Raw genomic sequence first — 19,774 nt, forward strand, 5'->3', positions numbered from 1 at the left:
TAATTTTGAGGCTGTAAAAAGAAAACTCAAAGCAGTGTTTTCAATCCAAAGGCCTTTTTAAAAAGTTACCTCATTGAACTGGTTCTTTGAATGCAGGCTCTCAAAGTGTTCTCACTCATGAAGCTGAGTTACTGAAAGGTCTGATCTGTCCCACTCAAAAGGGTGGAACATTGACACTGCAAGATCAGAGCATTTTTTCAGCTTTAATTTCATTTCTGTGCTAATAATTGTTTAGTAACATTCATTATGCTACACACCATGGTACAGACTTGCTTCAAGAGTGAAAATCCTGCCACAGCACCTTCCAAAGGAGGCAGCACATGACCCAGGTCCTTAGAAATAATCTATCCAGTTACCAATCCTCAATGCACCTTCAAATCAGGCTTCTGAAGCACTGTATGGACAAGTCTATTCAACATACAAAATAAGAAGGTATATGAAAGTACAGATTAAGTTACTCAGCACGTTTTTCTTAGACAGTGACAACTCAAGTGACAAACTAAATATAGAGTGCTGGAAAGAAGATGTGCACACCTGAGACTTTCCCCCAAGACTCCAGCCAGTGAAAGCATTTGGATTCCATGTACGCTCAAGAAGTTTCTAACAAACACAGGGCTCCAGCACAGTAGTCACAAAAGCCTAGTCAGGGTCACTAGCCTAGTTAGATTCTTTGACCACCACATATTTAAACTACCACCACTGTATTTAAAGATGACAAAGGTCATTTACAGAGGATTATACAGAAACATCAGTTACTACAGTCTTCTTAGGCCACAAAATAAAACTTACCATTTATTGCTAAAATCAAGAGCTTTCAGCTATCACCACAGAGCAACCAACTGAGATGATGAAATTTAACCTATGGTACATGCATCTCAAACATCTACACTACCATCCACCAATAAATTTCTCAAGTTGTTTCTGATAAACTAATGAGAACCAATGGAGGAGGGAGGACTGAAAATTCAGCATCTTTTTAGTTATTCCTTGTAAAGATGCATTTCCTTCTGTATTTCAGAGCTAGATCTATAAAACTGGTAAGATGACAACAGAAGCACAACTTGACTCCACATTCATCTATGATCAACCTATTATGTAGAGTCTAAGAACTCTACACAGTTTAAGTAACCAAAATGGTGAGTACTTTTATCAACTCAGCTTACAACAGAATTAAAAGAGGCTCCAACATTTATTTATGTTTGCATTTTATTTTCATATATTTAAATGTTCAACAACACTCTTAAAGCATCACCATACATTGCAACCAACCCCAAAAATTCTTTAAGCTCAAAAGTGGATTCATATTCACCAGTTTAAACCAACAGCATAGTGTTTGTTCCCTAGTGATGCAGTGTTTTGAAAAACATTTTAATTCAGCATTTTCCAGCAACCAAAAATAGAGGGTCCACATCTTCTATAAAAAAATATCACTTTGACCATCTTAAAAATTCCTGAATCTGTAAAACGTACATGAAAGGGGAAAAAAAAAACCCCAACACACACCAGAAAGACTGCTTATCTTAAATTCTCTTCTAAACATCAGAAGAAAGATGGCAGCATATGACTAAAATCAAAGTATGAACTCATGCTTTATACCTGAACATTAGCAGGTTCAAAATCAAGTACAAATTAAAGAAATACAAAACCCACCAACATGTAACACTGGAATTCAAAGGCTGCAATCCATGTTGTGAATCCTTTTGTTGGCTATGCAGTAACGAGATGTGCCTCACTTAAACAGATTTATTCATAAGCATGTTCCTCTATTTCAACTCAAAGCTTTGGTTAGAAAGCCTGTTTCTCATAACTTCAGTAACAATCCTGATCATATTTTTAGACTTTACATGCAATATGTTGCTGAAGTAAGAGTTCCCATGGAGCTCTGTGCCTAAGAGATGCAGTATTTCTCAGTGCTATTCTCAATACACCTCACAGACATCAGCACAATAACAATATGTAAAAAGGGGGTAGCTCTTGATGCAAATTACTCAATGATCTGCACACGCTTAAAATTCAGGCATTTTTATCAAAAGCTTTTATTTTTATGTGACTACTAGAGCACTTTAGAGAAGTTCAACTCACTCTTATTTTACGTGGAAATGAAAGAACCAGTGCTAATTTACACAGCAGAAAGCTACTCTACCAGAAACAGAATCTGCAGTTTCTAGCATAGTATTCTCTTCTGCCACATCACACTGTCTCACCACCAGGTCTCAATTATTCATGAAGTGTTCTGCATTCTTTATAAAGCTCCATGCTTTAACTGGGAAACGAAGCAAAGCAATGCCATAGACATTGAATAATGTATGAACTGCATCATGTCAGACCCTAAGTGCTGGGCTTAGAAGACATTCTCCTCACCAGAGCAGGAAGCAGTACCTGCGTATTAAAAGGCAAAGACTAACAAAGCCAAATGCATTCATTACCTGTTCTAGCAAACCTCATCAAACACTCCTCAAAGATGAAGACTCATGAGAACATATTCTCTGCAAAACTGTTCTCCTCAAGTTGCCCTATATGTTCTTTCATTTCTCCAGCTATACATACTGTGCGTACAAAACACATTCTGTACTACAAAGCCTCACTGCATGAGCTAGAGAAAGGGCCTTCAAGGCAGCAGATCTGACTTTCCAGATGTTGAATTGACTGAACAGACTCCTATGTAGCCCACATACGTAAGATCCAGCACTTCTGGGAAAATAAAATGCACTGCATAAACAAGGTTACACAAGCGCACTAACCTACACCATCTGGCTATTGGCCTCATCCTGCACACAAAAAACCTTCTGAGTGGAAAGAAGCAACTTGTGTTTGAAAACCTGTGCATATGCTCCTCCTCAGATGAGCTGCAATGTCTACCAATGTCTGTATTTCACATACAAGTGAGTATTTAAGTGAAACTTTCTTTTGTTCAACCACCTGATGAGCCATCCATTCCTTAAGGCAACCTCACAAGGTTTCACCCTTGTAAGCATACATTTTAAAGACACATATGCATTAAAGTTGGTTATGAAACAGATGAAAGGGTGGGGACTCTGGTTAAACTACTCCTAATGCTGGGTCAAAACTGGATCCAAAAAATCAACAGCGCTATTACCTGTAAGTTGAGTTATTTGAGAATAAATTCGTAAATGTATATAAAACTGAATTCTGACTTGTCTTTGCTGTTAAATATCCTATTTCTTGTAAAGACACTGTCCCTCTCTGGCTTGTAACTTACTTCAGAAAACAAAACCTTCCCAACACTAACCTCTAGCATAATAATCAAAATCAGTTAGTTAAAAAAAAAAAAAAAAAAACCAAACAAACCTGTATTCAATTAACTGACTTTTGAAAGGAAGAAACTGTACGTAGTGAAATACACAGAGGATTCATTCCTGGTTAGTAGACAATTCCAATCTACACCATTTAAATTTAAGAAAAATACAAGTATTAAACGTGCAGGAACTGCATAATATCTATTTCTCAGTGCTAATTGTGATAACTGTTCCTTTTTGATAGATGCAAAAAATATAGAGCAAAAAATAAAACTTTCTCACTACAGGAAGAAATTTGGTCAGCTTAATATGTCACAATGACTTGATTTCATCTAGTCAACTAAAACAAAAATTCAATAAATGATTTATTTTTTAAACAATTTTAAATAAATAAACTGACTATTGACATTAGGCGTTAGCAGAGAGATGTCTCTGCTCAACTTCTTTCACGTATCATAGGCAAACAGTTTGCTGAGAACAGCTTGTTAATTTATTACATGGGGTATTAGAAATTATATTTGTGTCAGCACTTAATTTAGAAATAGATATTTATATGTCTGTAACATATATATATATATGTAAATTCATGTTAACAACTGAAAGTTTACATTTCGGTATGTTGAACAGGAAAGCCTCAGAAGACTCCGTGAATGAAACCAGAGTCAACTGAGCTGGCTGTATTTTTTAATTAACAAAAGTTCATAACCAAGTAGTAATAATAGCTTGAAGTCTCGAAGCGATAGTGGATCATCAGATGTACAAATGGCAGGCCTATGGTATATTACATAAAATACAAATACAAGTTTTCTTAGCATTTAGATGGAAACAGTATTTCTATGTCATGAAATTATAAGCATTTTCACAGAAGATAATGCCATTCGATATCACTATTTGAAGTTTTACACAAGTATCAAAACGTTGCTTTCTCCCTTCATTCACAGCCCTAGCTCTAAGAGAACCCTAATAAATGAATGAACAGCATCTACCCGACTATGGTTTGGTGTTTTTTCCAAGTGCTTTCTGCAGCTGCCATTCCTAAGAAGCTAAGAATCCTCAGAGAAACACATATCTAGTCTTACTGAAGATGGTTAGTTCAAATTTATTTGTTTTCTTAGGCTGGAGAACATGAAACTCTGTTTTATTCAACTGCTAAACAGAAAAGATAGGAATGAAGGAGAGAGGACATGTTAAATGCAATCATGCCCTTAATCCAAACACTTAAGGCAGAGAAAAGACCGTGACAGAAATAAAGAAGAAATATGGAAAATGTTTACTCCATTATTCCAGTTCTTGCTGCGTATGCCAGGAGAGAAAGAGAAAGAAGAGTAACATTAGAAACAGAATAGGAAACAAGGATTAAAAGAACATCTAGAAAGAAGTAGCAAATATGCAAGTTTTGGTCTTAAAATCATGCTATAGACAGTTCTTTCACTTTTTAGCAACAAAACAAGCATTTTAAGATAAGTTTTTAAAACATGAAGGCTGAAATATAAATTAACCAGATTACCACTAAGACTCAAAAAGAACTATTATTCATCCTCTATATGTTAGCCAGATCCAGATGTAAAAGCAAGTGCAACATCCACACAATGCATGTACTATGACATGTTGCTATTAAGAACAACATCAGGCAACACAAAAGGTGGTATTTTCAGAATTCATGTAGTTTTTTCAACTGCTGATACCACCAAAAAAACCAACCAAAACCAACCAAACCAAAATTCAGTAACTGTATTTAAACTCTATACATCTTATATAAAAGTTTAGTTTACAAACCAACCTCAGATTTGTTATAAAGCAAAACATTAGAACTGAGCATCAAAATGTTTTTGTTGCCACATATTCAAATCATAATCTTACTAATTCTTAATAGCATTACCTCCTTCCAGAGAATGAGATATGCTATCACAGAACATAATATGCAGAAGATCATTTAACAGTTAAACTGCAGTTTTCTTGTTGCATTCAGCTTACTACAAGCACTGGGTCTTCTCTGCTATACACATTTGACATATGAAATGGGTAGGGGCAAGTTTTCGCTGCAGGTCATGATTGCCACAGACCCCTGGCAGCTTTTTTTTTTGGTAACAAAATCCTTATGGAACCCTTTGGTCAGAGAATTTTAACTGTATTTACAATGCAAGTCATACCTCAAATAAATCATAACCCTCAGCTTCCACCCTATCATATGGACGGATGATGCCATCTTCACGAATGAAACGGGGGGGACGGAGATTGGATACTTCTTCAGTTGATTCTGCCACCCTGCCGTAGACAATAATTCTGAGTTTCAACAATACATCTTTAAGAAGTCAGCCTTTCACTTGCCACACAACCCACTTACGCTTCCTAGGTACCATACAGGTCTAAATAGTAAAAACACACTGCTAGTAATAAATCCAAAGTAACACTGGTCAATTAGACAGCTACAGAATGAACTGCAGAAGTTTACTCCCAACCATGGATAATTTACTAAGGGTTCTCACATTTATTAACACATGTTTAAGTTCCTTTTAAAACACAAGAAGCCCATGATGTGCACTGCTAACCAAATTTCAAACTGGCAAACAATTGCAATGGTCAATTTTATTTCAGTAAGTCTAAGTGTTTTCTAGCTATTTGCATTCAGCACTACACAAGCCTACCTCAAAAGTAAAGTTTACACAAGATCTTTTAGTTACTTTCTGATCAGGGGAGGAAATGAAAGGAGAAAATGGAGTGGTTATTTTTTATCTGCACTCCAACACTTCAAGATGTACTTTGAAGCAGCAATTTCCAGATCATCATGAAATACGTTCATTAGAGGCTACTACACCTCTCAACCTCATCTATCCTAGTGCATATTGCACTTACTGCAAACAATTGTGTGTCACTACTGGACCACTTTACCACCTGGTACCCAGTATATGGAGAATAAGTACTTCAGAAGTTCCTCTTGACATTTTACCTTTGAATTCCCTGAAAGGTACTGCTTGCCATATCTACAATGCCTCCTGTTGGGCGGGCTACCACCCCCACAAGCCCCTTTCCGATGCCTTTGAAGAATCCAGCTGCACCTTCTTTTTTAGCTCCTTTAAAATAAAGGGAACAGAAATAGTTTTAACAACATTAAACATGGAATAAAACCATTACTGCTCTGGAACTGGTTTATATTGGAAACAACCCACAGCAATTCATTATGTACAATCCACTTAGAAAAAACACGTTCTCCATGAGAAGTCACACATCGCTTCCTTGTCTGTTCAGACACGTTGCTATTCACTTTACACTTTACCAGCCTCTGAAACCAGCATAACTAAGATGTTAACTCCTTCCCACACTTTCACCCTGGACTGTAAGCCAATATACTAGTTTTTATAGGTGAATAGGTGGAAATTAATAACAAAATAATCTAAAGACTCTAAGAATGCACAAGTACAATGGAAGTCAACTATTTCTATCTCAAATTTACATCTTTCTGGAAACACGTAACTATGGAAAAGCCAAGACAATGTTTAGAAAGAACCAGCAATGAGAGAAGTACTATGCCTCAAAGTATCTGCCAATAACCTATAAAATAAAGCACAGTTACAAGTAACTTCTAACATTTAAATCACTTTGACATGAGTTTTAATAAGAGGCATTTCATCTTGGATTTTTTTCATCATCTGTCATACTGATATAGTGACTGTCTTCACAAAAACATATACTGATCTCAGACATAAAACCAAATTTGCTTTTATAGATTTCTCCAACTGTTGGAGTCTCCAAAAGCCTTTTCAGCTGTTGCTTTATAATTTGTTATTTTTAGTAGCTTTTTCTGTCTTCAAACAGTAAATTGGGTACTACAGCAGACCTAACAAAATAAATCATGAAGATATATTCACCTTTCCTTAATTCATGAAAAGGCTGAAAAGGTGGTAAGCCAATAACAGCTAGGAATAGATTTCAGTAAATCATTGCATAAGGTCACATTTGAATTAGAAATATACAAACGATCTTGGCATGCCTTATCCACACTTGGTTTAGTATTTCTTAAAATCACAAAGTAAATTGTAACGTATTGGGAAACCATTTAAGCAGTGCTGTGCAGCCTTAGTGCTTACCTTCTACAGGTTTCGTGATTATGCCAGTCACACCTCCAACAACACCCTAAAATGAAGGAGATAATTATGCTCCTACTTAGAAACAGGAATGTTGTAAGTCCAACTAGGCAACCAGCTGTCGCTCGTGCTTCATTTTAAAGCTTTATGATGAAGTTCAACATCAGAAACACTGTTTGGCTGGGGGTTTTTTGGTTTTGTTCTTTTTTACTTTAACATTTTAAGAAAATCATAACTGAGGGGAAAAAGAGAGGGAGAAAACCCAAAATAGCTGAATCAACATTTATGCTAGCAGGAAAGACCAACAGATGTTTTGTACAGTAATCAGTCTTGCAATAATTAAGAAAGTTGCTATTTCACTTTCACAACTAGCAGGAAGCTACCAGAATTGCCAGTCATGAGTGAGTGATACCACATATTCAAGATAAATTAACATCAAATAACTTCCAGAATACTTTAAAGGTCAAGTAGTTTAATGACACTAAGGCAGAAGACTAAAACTCCACTGAGGTAACTTCCAAATCTTCAGCAAACAGTATCAGAGAAACGACTCCACAATGTCTATTACTTATAATTATTTAGAAATATGTTGACTGCTTTGATTTAGAATTGAAATATAGAATTTATTACAAGGCTTAATTGGCATTTGAGTAATACAGATCTCTCAGTCATTGTTTATATGATTAGATATTAAGAAGAAATTCTTCCCTGTGAGGGTGCTGAGGCGCTGGCACAGGGTGCCCAGAGAAGCTGTGGCTGCCCCATCCCTGGCAGTGTTCAAGGCCAGGTTGGACACAGGGGCTTGGAGCAACCTGCTCTAGTGGAAGGTGTCCCTGCCCATGGCAAGTGGTTAGAAATGGATAAGCCTTAAGGTCCTTTCCAACGCAAACCATTCTATGATTCATGATCCTGCTTAACACTTTAACTAGAAATAGATGTGATCTTTCAGCAACCAGAAAAGGTTCCTGATATTAGATTTAAAAAAAATACAGGAGTTGCACAGCTTCTGTTTCAGAAAAATCTCTCCAACCAAATGTAGTACTTACTTTTATACACATTCTACTTGCTTTATGTTTACTTTTTTTAAGTCAAGAAAACCTAGCAGTTTTTATAGGACCTCGGCATAGAGAAAGCCTTTCCTAGGATGCAGCATGTGCCCTGAGCTCCTAATTCCAATTGTCGTTAATAATAGAAATGACTGCAAAGTAAAATAAGGGCCCAGTTACTTGAATTAGGTAACACATTTGTTGAACATGGGAAACTACTTATTTATTTATATGTCACTGGAAAAATTAGTGTTACTTCCTATACTTTTCCCTTCTGAGACCGTCCCTTCAATTCCCTCAGGTTGGCCAAAACCACAACCTTAAACACTAAAGCTGATACACTATCCTCAGCCTCCTACAAATCAACTGCCTGTTTGTCTCCTGTACTTAGCTCATGAACTGATCAAGAAAACTTTCTCGCTTACAATTTTCAAGCATGGGTTAAGGGCTGGCACATCATGATCTCAACTCCAAATCCTTACCCGTAACAAGCCTTTTCCTCCTTTGGCAAGGCTGTCACCAAAGTCTTTTGGCTGCCGACCCATTTCCTCTCTCCGTTTCTGCTGAAACTCCTTATCCATAGTAATAGCAGCCAAACCTTTTCCAACAGAACCCGTGATCCTAGACACCACTCCTGCTGCACCACCTGATGGAATAAGTCAGAAAGCAAAAGCCACTGTTTTTTCACAATTTAACAGAAAGCAACACACAAGAAACCACCAAGTTCAGTGATTTCCTTCCATACTCATTTTAGATATAACAAATTTACACTATCTGACTACCACATGCCATCCCTGTGAAGACTCCAGAATCTAGCCTGAAATCCATAAATGCAGCAACAGGTAACTCTTTAAATCACTTCAGTACATGTTATATAGCATACTGGATGGAATAATATTTTCTGTAATTACTGTAAAGATAGCTAAATAAAAATCTAAGGCAACTATAACAGTCTTAAGAACACGTCTTGGGCATCTACAGATATTTTAGGACCATGAGAATTATTTTCCTTATTCATCCACAGCATACTACAAATGTCTCCCAGTTTGCTTGCTCAATCTGCAAGACAGACATTTAGACAGTCTCAAGTAAGATAGGTATGAATGCTGTATCATGACTACCGGCAATAGTATCTGACAAACACCAAAAAAATATCATGTAGATCTTTTAAAAATATAACTTTGCCTTCAAAATAAGAAAAAAAAAATGCAATCCATGAGTTAACCTTATTTATTAAAACAGTGACAATGAGATACATACCCACTGTGTGTCCAAGAAGACTTCTAACACCAATTACAAAGCCTTCAGCAAATTCTTCAGGTCCTTGAACAGCACCCTAAAAATTAAACTTATTAAGAATAGCAGAAAAATATATATTTATGATCTGTTTCAAGAAAAAAAAACCCAGCAATTCCTTTACATTGATGAAAATAAGGCCATTTGAATATGTAGTTTAAGTTAACATAAAGAATTACTGTTTTCTTAGCTGTTGAGGGTGTAGAGTACAGTGACATTAAAACCACAACCCTACCAGTATATTCCATCAGCCTACTATTCATACACAGTTGAAGAATCAGAAAGTCATACCTGGAACGGCTCATAGAAGAAAGCTTCAACTCCCTCAGACAAGCCTCTGATTAAGCCGAATGGATTTCCAAGAACATCTAACCCCAGTACAAGAACATACATCTGTTTCAGGAACTAAATAATAAGGAAGAAAAAAAAAGGGAAAAACAAAAGCAATGTTACTAGCTATTGTTACACATAGTTCCATGCTAGAACCCATGGTAAATTTCTTACTTTACTACCCAAGTAAGGTGTTGGAGTACTCAACTAAGTATTCCTACTAGAATGACGACAGGCTTGGGCAAAAGATGCAGTATATGTGTGGATAACCACTAGAATACTTTGGTGAAGAGAGATATACATAAAAAGAACAGAAGCAATCACTTAGAATTCTTAACACACATTGTCAGGACACTTTCGTATTTATATTTTCATAATGCGCCACCAGATTCCTACTTCAGAACCATGAAATATAAAATTAGTAGCTTTTAGAGGTATTCACCTTTCCTTTCTTATTTTCTGCATTCTGTAAGACACTTTAAAGTTTACACAAAGGCTTGATAAAATAAGCTTACTTGTTCACTATAATGTCTAACAACTCTCTTCATCAGCTGGTCTCTCTTGTAGAACTGATATTTCATTTCAAAGAAAGCAAGTCTGAAAGACAAGCAATTACATGTTAGTTATAGACACCCTTCCTCCTTCTAAATAGTTCTCTTTTTCCCTTCAGATAATCCTGAAGCCCTATTCTTTTAAAAAGGAGCCCAAGCCCTACCTTCCCTCCACTCCTCCGTTTTCCCAAAGGCTGTAAGCATTTATACTAGAGCCAGTGTAGCATTGACCCACTTATCAAATGTATAGTAGCTTTATTAAAAACAAACAAACAACAAACTTCATTAGCTTACTTGAAAATAAGATCATCCACATCTGTTAGAGTAGCTCCAATACTTTTCAACAGCAAATTCAGAGAATGGATGGCTATCATTTCTTCCCCTTTATCTGAATCTTCTCCACCAGAAGCCAGAGACAGACTCAAATGCAGCTGTCATGACAGAATTTGTAAAACAAGACAACTGAAGACAAAAAGATACATGCCAGACAGGATGAGCGGTGCATATGCAAACTAACCAGTGGTGAAACAGTGATAAGGTGGTTTTACTTGCTCTGAGGAAACGTACAATTTCAACAAACATGCTTGAACTGACAGTGGTGTAACTTCTATAACACATGTACTTATTCCTGTTGCCATAGAGAAGTGTCAGAGTGCCCTAGAAGTTTAACTTTTCTTATGTTTGCATCTGTAAACTTTGTGTAAACACTGTGCGAAATAACATGTTAAATAGGTGGAGCCTAATTTCCAGTACAAGTTAAAATTTAAGTTCTGATTTATTTGACTAGCTTGTGGGTATTTTTGCAAGTAGTCATGCTTTTGGGGAAACTCATGAACTTTAACACCGTAAAACAGGATTGCTTAGTGTGGATAAGACACTTATTTTAAAAGAAATACATTCACTTTTCTTAGGAGTGGAGAGGGCATTATCCCACGGTTTAAAATATGAAGATGAGTCGCTGAAGTAAGGTGAAAAAAAAACACGAGAAAAAGAAGCCCAAGCGCCTTCCTGTACTTAACAGGCAGTGCATCTAGACATTTCACATAAAGATGCAAGAGACTTAAAATTATAACCATTTCTTCAACAACTTCAACCAGACTAGCTAGAGATAATGTTACACAATAGTGTCTTGTTACTCTAAGTGTTTTCCCTGGCTTCACCTTCCTAAGTTTATAAGCACAATCATATTGGGAAAAAAAAAGTAACCAAGAAATCTAAGGGTATCCCAACAGATATCAGGTGAAATAAGTAAGAAGTTGAAAAAAGTGCCAGAATTTCATCATCTGTATTGGGCTTTATGTCTGTCTTGTATAGCATCAATGAAAACAGAAGGAAAGTAAGCAATTTTTTTCCCTTCAAATTTCTATTCAATCTGATAGACCTAGGGGAGCATTATGTTGATTCAGAACAATGAAGAAATACTGATGATCTTTCTTTCTTGCTTTGAAAAATCTAACTGGTTCAAGAGAGACATGAAGACAAGCCCAGGAAAGTGTATTTTATTACAATTTATCACATATTATGGAGAGAGGAAACGGGTCAGCATTTTATCTAGCTTTCCTCATTATTATACCCATTGACTCTTACGACTTAGCAGTGGTTAAGGGTCCATTTGCACTCATGGGCAACTACAAGCTTTCCAGCAAAGTATTAAGTTCCAGAGAATGTAAAAAAAAAAAATTCCCATTAGGAAGCCAGCATGAAGACCTCAATTACCCAAAGATTCATCTGAGGTTGTATTTAACTATAATGAACTGAGAGATCATTGATATCAAGTATTTTATTAACCAAAAGTATCTCTATTACATACCTTAACTGGAGAAATGTGGAAATGCTCAAAGAAGCTGAGCATTGACAGGTCTGTTAGGGAAGACTCCATTAGTTCAGTGTTAAGTGCATCCACATCTTGCTGAATTAATTTAGACTTTTTATTAAAAAAAGAAGAAAAAATAGAACAGAGGTATATCTCATCAAAAGATACGTAATATAATTAATAAAACCCTATGTAAATATATATTAAAATATACAAATATAAGTAAACAGCAGAAATAATAATCATTGTCAAATGTAACAAAAGAATTAGCTAACTAGTTAAATAGCCAACACCTTCAAAACTAGAAATAGACTAATAACTTGGTATACTTGATTATAACTGTACTAATACATTTCTTTAATCCAGGGAAAAACAAACAAACAAACAACCTCACAAAACAAAGCCCCACAAAACAAAAACCACACACAACAATTTCTGGATGACTTTTCCATTTCATGCTTGATCACTTGATATTCCCTTAAATTGCTCAATCACGCAGGGTATCTCTTCTAATTTAATTTAGAAATATTAGTAAAATAACTCACTTCCTGAGGATCTGGCATTTTTGTATTTCTTCATAAAATGAGAATTTTTATACTGTACATCCAAAGATATAATTTCTAAGAAAAAGAAACTTGTACGAATGACTCTCCTACAAACACTAGAACCAAACGTGACCTTTCTGAATACTATCCACCTATATAAGAACTAATTTAGAGCCATGAAAATCGATTTCTTCTGCTCTCTAAAGACAAATGACACTGTAGACTAACATTTAGAAGACCATTCTATAAACCCTAATGTTATTTCATATCACCCTTAATACATTGTAGCCACAGTTGAAACATTGTGTCAAGGAAACATTACAAGACCAGGAAAGTTACACATACCCAAGTAGAACAGTTACTCAAACTTGCCACTTAGTAATGTTCACAGCCAATCTAACAGAAATACTTATGCTTCACTGAAGACAACCTCACAATGTCTCTTTAGCCACTGTTGTCAAATGCAACATTTACTCATTTAAACTGAAAGTTTCAGGAAATTACAACACTGTTACCACAAAGGCCCTGTGCTGCAAAAATCAGTTCCTCTCATACGTTACCCGTTGTCTTTCAGCTTCTGGGTCTGTAGATGGAGTGAAAAATTCACTAAGTGCTCCTAAAAATCCTTGATCAATTTTCAGTGCCATTTCCTGGATGAGAACCATGAAGTACCTAAAATGGGAAAAACGAACAGTGTATAATCATAGAAGTTTAACTTAAGTATCACATGCTTACCCTATGTAACTCAAGTTTTATTATGCAATGTTGCATATTAAGACTTACAATCCACAAAATCAACTGTCTTTTTACAGTTAGAAGGATTTATCAGGCTCACAAGTTATACATTACTGTAGATTATTCATACCCTAACACTATCAAAGTTATCCTATAAATACTTACCATCACCACATACTTCTTATATTCATACATTATGATTCCATGTGCTCCACAAACACCACCACCTAAACATCATATTACTTCCTCTTATCCAACTGCCTCTCTCCAAAAATCATATTACAGAATATTTCTTCTATCAAAATTCGCCATTCTCAAATATTCTATCCACAATAGTAAGGTACAGATAGTTGCACTAGAAAGCATCAGTGTAATGTTTTTAACTGTGGTTTTTTTGTACAAAAACTCAAGACACAACTATATTAACTAAAGAACATACATTTCCGAACAGAACACACTATACTAATGTAATGGGCTACATTAGAGACTGTATGAGCTGTGTTGTTAGAGCACCCAATAAACCCAGCACTGTACAGCAAACAGGCAGACATGCATCTTGTAGTACAAGAGCGAAATCACTCTGATTAATACATAATTTGCATAACAGCCTCTCTTCATGTGGTCAGTCCTTACATTCTAAAAGTAAGTTTCTTTTAGAATGATGTTTTTTCACTGGAGATGTTTAAAAGTTCAATCCAGAGACAAGAGTTGTTTGGATACGAGAATGTGAACTTTAAAACAAGGTTCACTTCAAAAATGCATTAAGTCTCTCAAACTGTACTACAACGCACTGTCCAACTCACTTGAACTGCAGTACTTTGCTGTATTCGTTGAATCTAGTGATGACACTGATGTCTATGAAGGGTTTTGGTTCTAAAGAGAAAAAAAAAAAAGAAAGAATTTAAGTATATACAAAAATTATATTGCCATGTTACTACTTTCAATGCTGAATAAATCTTTCTCTTACCTGAATCCAAAGCAATCGACTTGGGAGGGGCTACAGGGTGAAATACAACAGGAAACATTGATCCTGGTAATTGGTTATCAACCTAAAAAATTATTACATAATTACAGTAATATTTTAATGACACCATAATCAAAGACCATTTCCATCTTAGAAGGCTTGAGGCTATATAGATTGTATTCAAGAGCCATCTCATTCTTATTTAGCAGGAAAGAAACAAGAGGAAGAGGATTACTCTGATACTGTTTTGGAACGTTACCTATTCAGTTATAAAAGGTCAGATGGTTGGAAGTGTTGCACAAGGGATGCTTACACACGTTCATGCTCATAAAGATTCATCTAGAGGGCCTGCAGCTGATGGCATACATTGACTAGAATAGTGAAAATTACCTTAAGGCAAAAATCAAAACAAAGTGGGAAAGATGGCAGGAAAGAGGAAGCTCTTCCTGACTAGCAGATCAGAAAAAGCCTCAATGAGTGCCCTCCCTCAAGAGACTATGAAGTGCAGCAAATGGAGCTGACAATGACAATGATGATGATTTCTCACCATTATTTCCCTCTGGTACTAAAAACTTCTCACTAGTACCTCCTCAAGCACTTTACTGGTTAATTTAGCAACACCATTAGTACTGACTGGAGTATGCTAATCACTGCAAGTGTTGCACATTAAGTCACCAGTAATCTTACATGCAGATATATTATTGCACACTATTTTTGAGTATTTACATGTCTATTATCTACTTTCCATTAGACAGGTAGTTTTTTTTTTCTGAACCTCTAGATACACTCTCCAGAATACTGGTACACAACTATATACAAACGATGGTAAACAAATTCTGATAAAGACTGAGGTTTAAAACACCAAAACACTCTCTTCAGAAATCAACTTTCATCATAGCACCCCACTTCACATTTACCCACAGTTTTGTGTATTTCTTTTTCCCATACTACTTGCAAAATCCTGGAATGGCAGTTCTGCAGTACTTCATCAACTTCTAGCTCTTCTGCTACTCTGATGCAGTCAGCAGAGCACCACATATGTACAATTTAGAGATGCTTCTTCATAGAAATAAAAAGCCTTAAAGTGTCTGTTTAGTTCAGAGAACATGATGGAAGATGGTACCTGCAGCCAATACAATTGTGCCCGTAAGCTTCTTTGGTGAGGCGACTGCTTGAATTCAACCTGAATTCCTGACAGGAAGTTGCGTCGGATGCTGCATCTGACTGGGAGACGCATTTCCATTGGAACCTTACTAAAATTCACCTAAAATATAAGAAGGCAGAGCTAACACATCTTAATAAGAGAAATAATAAAATGTTCTGTTACTAGTGAACAGACTAGCAAATAACACCTGTGTTTTTCCTTATTTCATGATCACATGGCTACTGAATTACCCAATCCAATTATCTTCATGGAGAGTAATGAAAACCACAAGTTAGTCTGAGAAGCACGTTACACTACAACTTTAGCTGCCCCAAGCAGGAACCTCTGTGTCATTTTAGTGACTATTTCTTTATGAGTTACATATTAGACTGGCATAATTAGATATTTACATGCAGCTGAGTACTTTCCCACCTGATACTTTTACCCTGATCCTGAAACCTTTAAGTTATGAGAAGCAAAAGGAAAAAGCTCTCATTTATTTCGAGTCAAATGTAATGACTTATAGATACAAAGTTTTGATACCACATAGTTTAAATGCATTATTGCAATGTACAGAACTTCAGTATTCATACAGCTGGGGGCACGTATGTTTTTCAAATGAAAGGATGATATTGCAAACAAGGCTGATTATGGTACTATGAGATGCCTGTATTTTATTTAGCCATTTGACCAGATTACATTTATGCATGGAATACAGGCATGTAAAATTAATGTCTGAAAAGGCTCAGCTGAGTGAATTAATTTCCAGAGTCTTTGAGCACTATAGGCTCCTTCATCATATCAAGTCATGGGAACTGCAGCTTACTAAGAAGCTAAATCCAAGATTCTGCAAAGAATTTAAGTTACATCACTGAGAATATAGGTTCATTACTAACATGCACACACCAAGCAATCTTTTCTACCACACAAAAGCAAAATTCTTTGAGATTCTTTCTTCATAAAACAAGTCTGCAAAATACCTCACTACTGTTTCTGTATTGCCTCCATGCAAAAATATTCTACTGTGTACAACGTGAAACTATTCCACAGAAAAGCTTGCTCTTTTTCACGGTTCTGTTAAAGCAGCATCTATCGTTATTTAGCAGCACAGAAGTCTGTTTAACAGTTGCACATGTTCTGCAATCATTTTAACACTGAAACCTCAGAACATACCTCAATATTGCTGTCTAGTTTATGCCAACCTGAAGCTTGGATAGCAGTCTTAGAAAGATACTTTTGATAGGCTTGTTCCAACAGATTTATTTGCTTTTGATTAAATGGTTTCCACTTTTGCTTCTGTTTATGTTCCCAAACAACACCCGAACTACAAGACAAATAACAAGGTTAATAGTTTAAAAGTAGTGAAACCTTTCTTATGCATGTAAAACATGTAAGAAGACATTATCCTTACTTTTCAGGCTCAACAAAACTATTGTTTACTGTTTTTTTAATAGAATCTAAGAAAGGAGGCAGTTAAATCCTGTATATTCAAACTGCACAATAGGAATAAAGGCAGAACTTAATTTTACATTTGAAAGATGTCGCCTTCAACTCAACTGTACTGCTAAAATTACACTATGCTGTCAAATTCTGATTACTCAACGGAATAGTTAGGCTTCCATGTGCAGTACCTAGTAATTCCTATGTAGGAGATTTCTTTTTTATTTTCATTGTTAACAAGAGAAAGTCCAAGACTATGGATTGACAAGCTTATTTCTTGATCAGGTTGCTCCAGCTCCTCTGCTTGTCGTGCTTTAGAAACTAATGCAACATCATCTGTGAAAAGTAGCACTCGCTGGCGTCCATCCAGAAAAGACACCCAGTGTATCTGAGTATTTGCATTGTAAGGGAATTGGCCACATTCATCCTGTATTGGGAGGGAGAAAAAACAAATATATTTATGGAGTAAATCCATGAACTCCAAGGAGTTCAGCTGTGGGAAATCAAATCCATTCCCAGTATAACTGAAACACAAACTTGCTTTCCTGTGCCTACTTTTAACTACCAATATTTTCAGTTTTCTTAACTCTGTGCCTAGTCAACAGACAAACCAAGTCCCCTCTGAATTCAGAGTCTGGTAAAAGGTGCCAGAGGGCAGCTATTTAGAGACAGACACACAGGACTTCATTTAGCCTACTGGCCAGTTAAGTGAGAAAACCTTCCTCCATCAATACTTGCTTTCCCATTCTTCAACCAAATATTTGCCCAGTCTTATCCTAGATTTACTTCTGCTTCTAGCTGTAGTTTCCCTCTTTCCTTCACTCATTTTCTATCTTGACCACTGTTATTTTACCCTCGCTTCATACATTTTCCTATTTTAATATTGCACGAGTTACGAACACCAAAACAGCTAAGTGAGCAACTCAGAATTTTCTGCTCCATGCAAGCATTCCCCATAGGAAGAGAGAGTCACAAACAGTCAGGGGTTTTCTCCATGTTTAGGGAAATTCTTAAGCCAGTAAACTGGTGAATTATTCATCCTCTTCACTATTTAGATACGTCCACGTCTTGTACACCTTATCCTTCTTCTTTCATATACAAGAAAATGAGGGAGAAAATGCAGGTTGCAGTTTGTATCCAATCCTTCAATTACATTAATCTAAACATCTAAAATCTTGCTACTTTAGAATAGGCTTAGAGGTCTCTCACAGGACAAGACAGATGCAAAGTTACTCAAGAAGCTTTCTCCCAGCTAATTTGAACCTTGTTGTAGCCCTAGATTGGTTCAGCATTTACTTCTCCCCTTCTGAAATTTACCTTAAGCAGGTCATGTTCACCGAAATTTTGGGAGTAACCCCAAATCAATTTTCTTGTTTTAGTTGGATCTGTCCATGCAAACAGGCATACTTGCTTTGATTTCAACTCCATTTCCTCTTGTAATCCACTGCAGGTTCAAAGAAAAGGAGCAAAATGACAGCATTCCCTGGTTAAGACCACTGACTGAAGTGGTGCAAGGAGATCACAGCACTAAATACTCCACCCCTCCAGCCTTCTGGGGTGACGCATGAACGGCCTGGGGTATCCACTCCAAGCAAGTGAACTACAATCTCTATTCCCCCTTTATTCTCTGCCCTTTCTCAAACTATGAAGACTCCTTAAAAGTAGACAAAATTCTTCACTAAAGGAATACAGTAAAGAAAAGGGCTTTTTCTATTTTTCAAGGTACCATAATGGTACGAGAGAACTACTTTCTTCGCAAAGGATGCCCCCTGGTTAAACGACCAATGTTGAATTGTTTTGTTCACATACCTCTGTTTGTATCTGAGAGTGTCCCATGGAGTATGGTTAACAATAAGAGCTGGAGCAGCTCCCTCATGGTAGTCTGAGAAGCTTATGAGAGTAGAATGCTCAGAAACATTCACATCTACCAGTAAGCCCCCATTCTGGAGAGAAAGTTAGACAGAAAGTTCAGTATTTGTATGTTCCAACTTGAATTTATGTCTAGAACTAAACTTACTTTTAGATCAGTCTTACAGTGGCCTTTTACAAATCAAAAAAGGAAATGTACTCTACATTATCTAGTAACAGTAAGCTCAAACCCATTGGACACTGGCTTAAGATAGACATCAGGAGCACCCACATGATATTTGTTGATTTAGTTTAATCAAAAAATTATATTCAAATTATAATATTCTTAAGAATTACTTTATTTGCCTAAGTTCAGTAACAAGTATAGGCAAACATGACCTTCAGTTTCTGTTACAAAACCTGAAATTCTATTTAAAACTTGCAGTTTCCTGCATGCTCCTTAAAAATCTGAAAGGCTACTCTAGACAAACAGGTTAAAGCCTTTAAAGGTATGACAAACATAACAATAACTGATCACTGAGCAGAAAAGTTCTGTTGATTAAAACTCTAAACAAATTATTGTTGAGTCTTTCTTCTAACGGCTTTCAAGATCCTGTTTTCTTCCAATATATTTGCAAGGTATTTCCAAGATACATACAGCACAATTTTTCTCATTTGCTTATACAAAGGAGGCACCTCATGCTTTCCCTTTTGAATTGTCTC

General features: G+C 36.2%; 1 protein-coding gene across 3 annotated transcripts in view; it reads right to left on the reverse strand.

Annotated features, from left to right (window-relative positions):
• VPS13C (vacuolar protein sorting 13 homolog C) overlaps positions 1 to 19,774 on the reverse strand; it is an 88,436-nt gene that overhangs the window by 4,277 nt on the left and 64,385 nt on the right. For 2 of the 3 annotated variants that reach the window (XM_030497683.1, XM_030497682.1), the window contains 17 exons: positions 19,013 to 19,146; positions 18,521 to 18,647; positions 17,395 to 17,630; positions 16,937 to 17,087; positions 15,743 to 15,883; positions 14,623 to 14,704; positions 14,459 to 14,528; positions 13,481 to 13,592; positions 12,373 to 12,486; positions 10,857 to 10,993; positions 10,527 to 10,608; positions 9,973 to 10,086; positions 9,646 to 9,721; positions 8,868 to 9,031; positions 7,343 to 7,388; positions 6,205 to 6,328; positions 5,408 to 5,522 (listed from right to left, as the gene is read on the reverse strand). In XM_030497683.1, the coding sequence (XP_030353543.1) occupies positions 5,408 to 5,522; positions 6,205 to 6,328; positions 7,343 to 7,388; positions 8,868 to 9,031; positions 9,646 to 9,721; positions 9,973 to 10,086; positions 10,527 to 10,608; positions 10,857 to 10,993; positions 12,373 to 12,486; positions 13,481 to 13,592; positions 14,459 to 14,528; positions 14,623 to 14,704; positions 15,743 to 15,883; positions 16,937 to 17,087; positions 17,395 to 17,630; positions 18,521 to 18,647; positions 19,013 to 19,146 (2,025 nt within the window). Of the gene's footprint in view, positions 1 to 5; positions 4,551 to 5,407; positions 5,523 to 6,204; positions 6,329 to 7,342; positions 7,389 to 8,867; positions 9,032 to 9,645; positions 9,722 to 9,972; positions 10,087 to 10,526; positions 10,609 to 10,856; positions 10,994 to 12,372; positions 12,487 to 13,480; positions 13,593 to 14,458; positions 14,529 to 14,622; positions 14,705 to 15,742; positions 15,884 to 16,936; positions 17,088 to 17,394; positions 17,631 to 18,520; positions 18,648 to 19,012; positions 19,147 to 19,774 lie in introns of those variants that run through there. The other variant, XM_030497685.1, reaches the window with a different exon arrangement.

Source organism: Strigops habroptila, chromosome 9 (assembly GCF_004027225.2).
Source record: "Strigops habroptila isolate Jane chromosome 9, bStrHab1.2.pri, whole genome shotgun sequence".
Classification (NCBI taxonomy): domain Eukaryota; kingdom Metazoa; phylum Chordata; class Aves; order Psittaciformes; family Psittacidae; genus Strigops; species Strigops habroptila.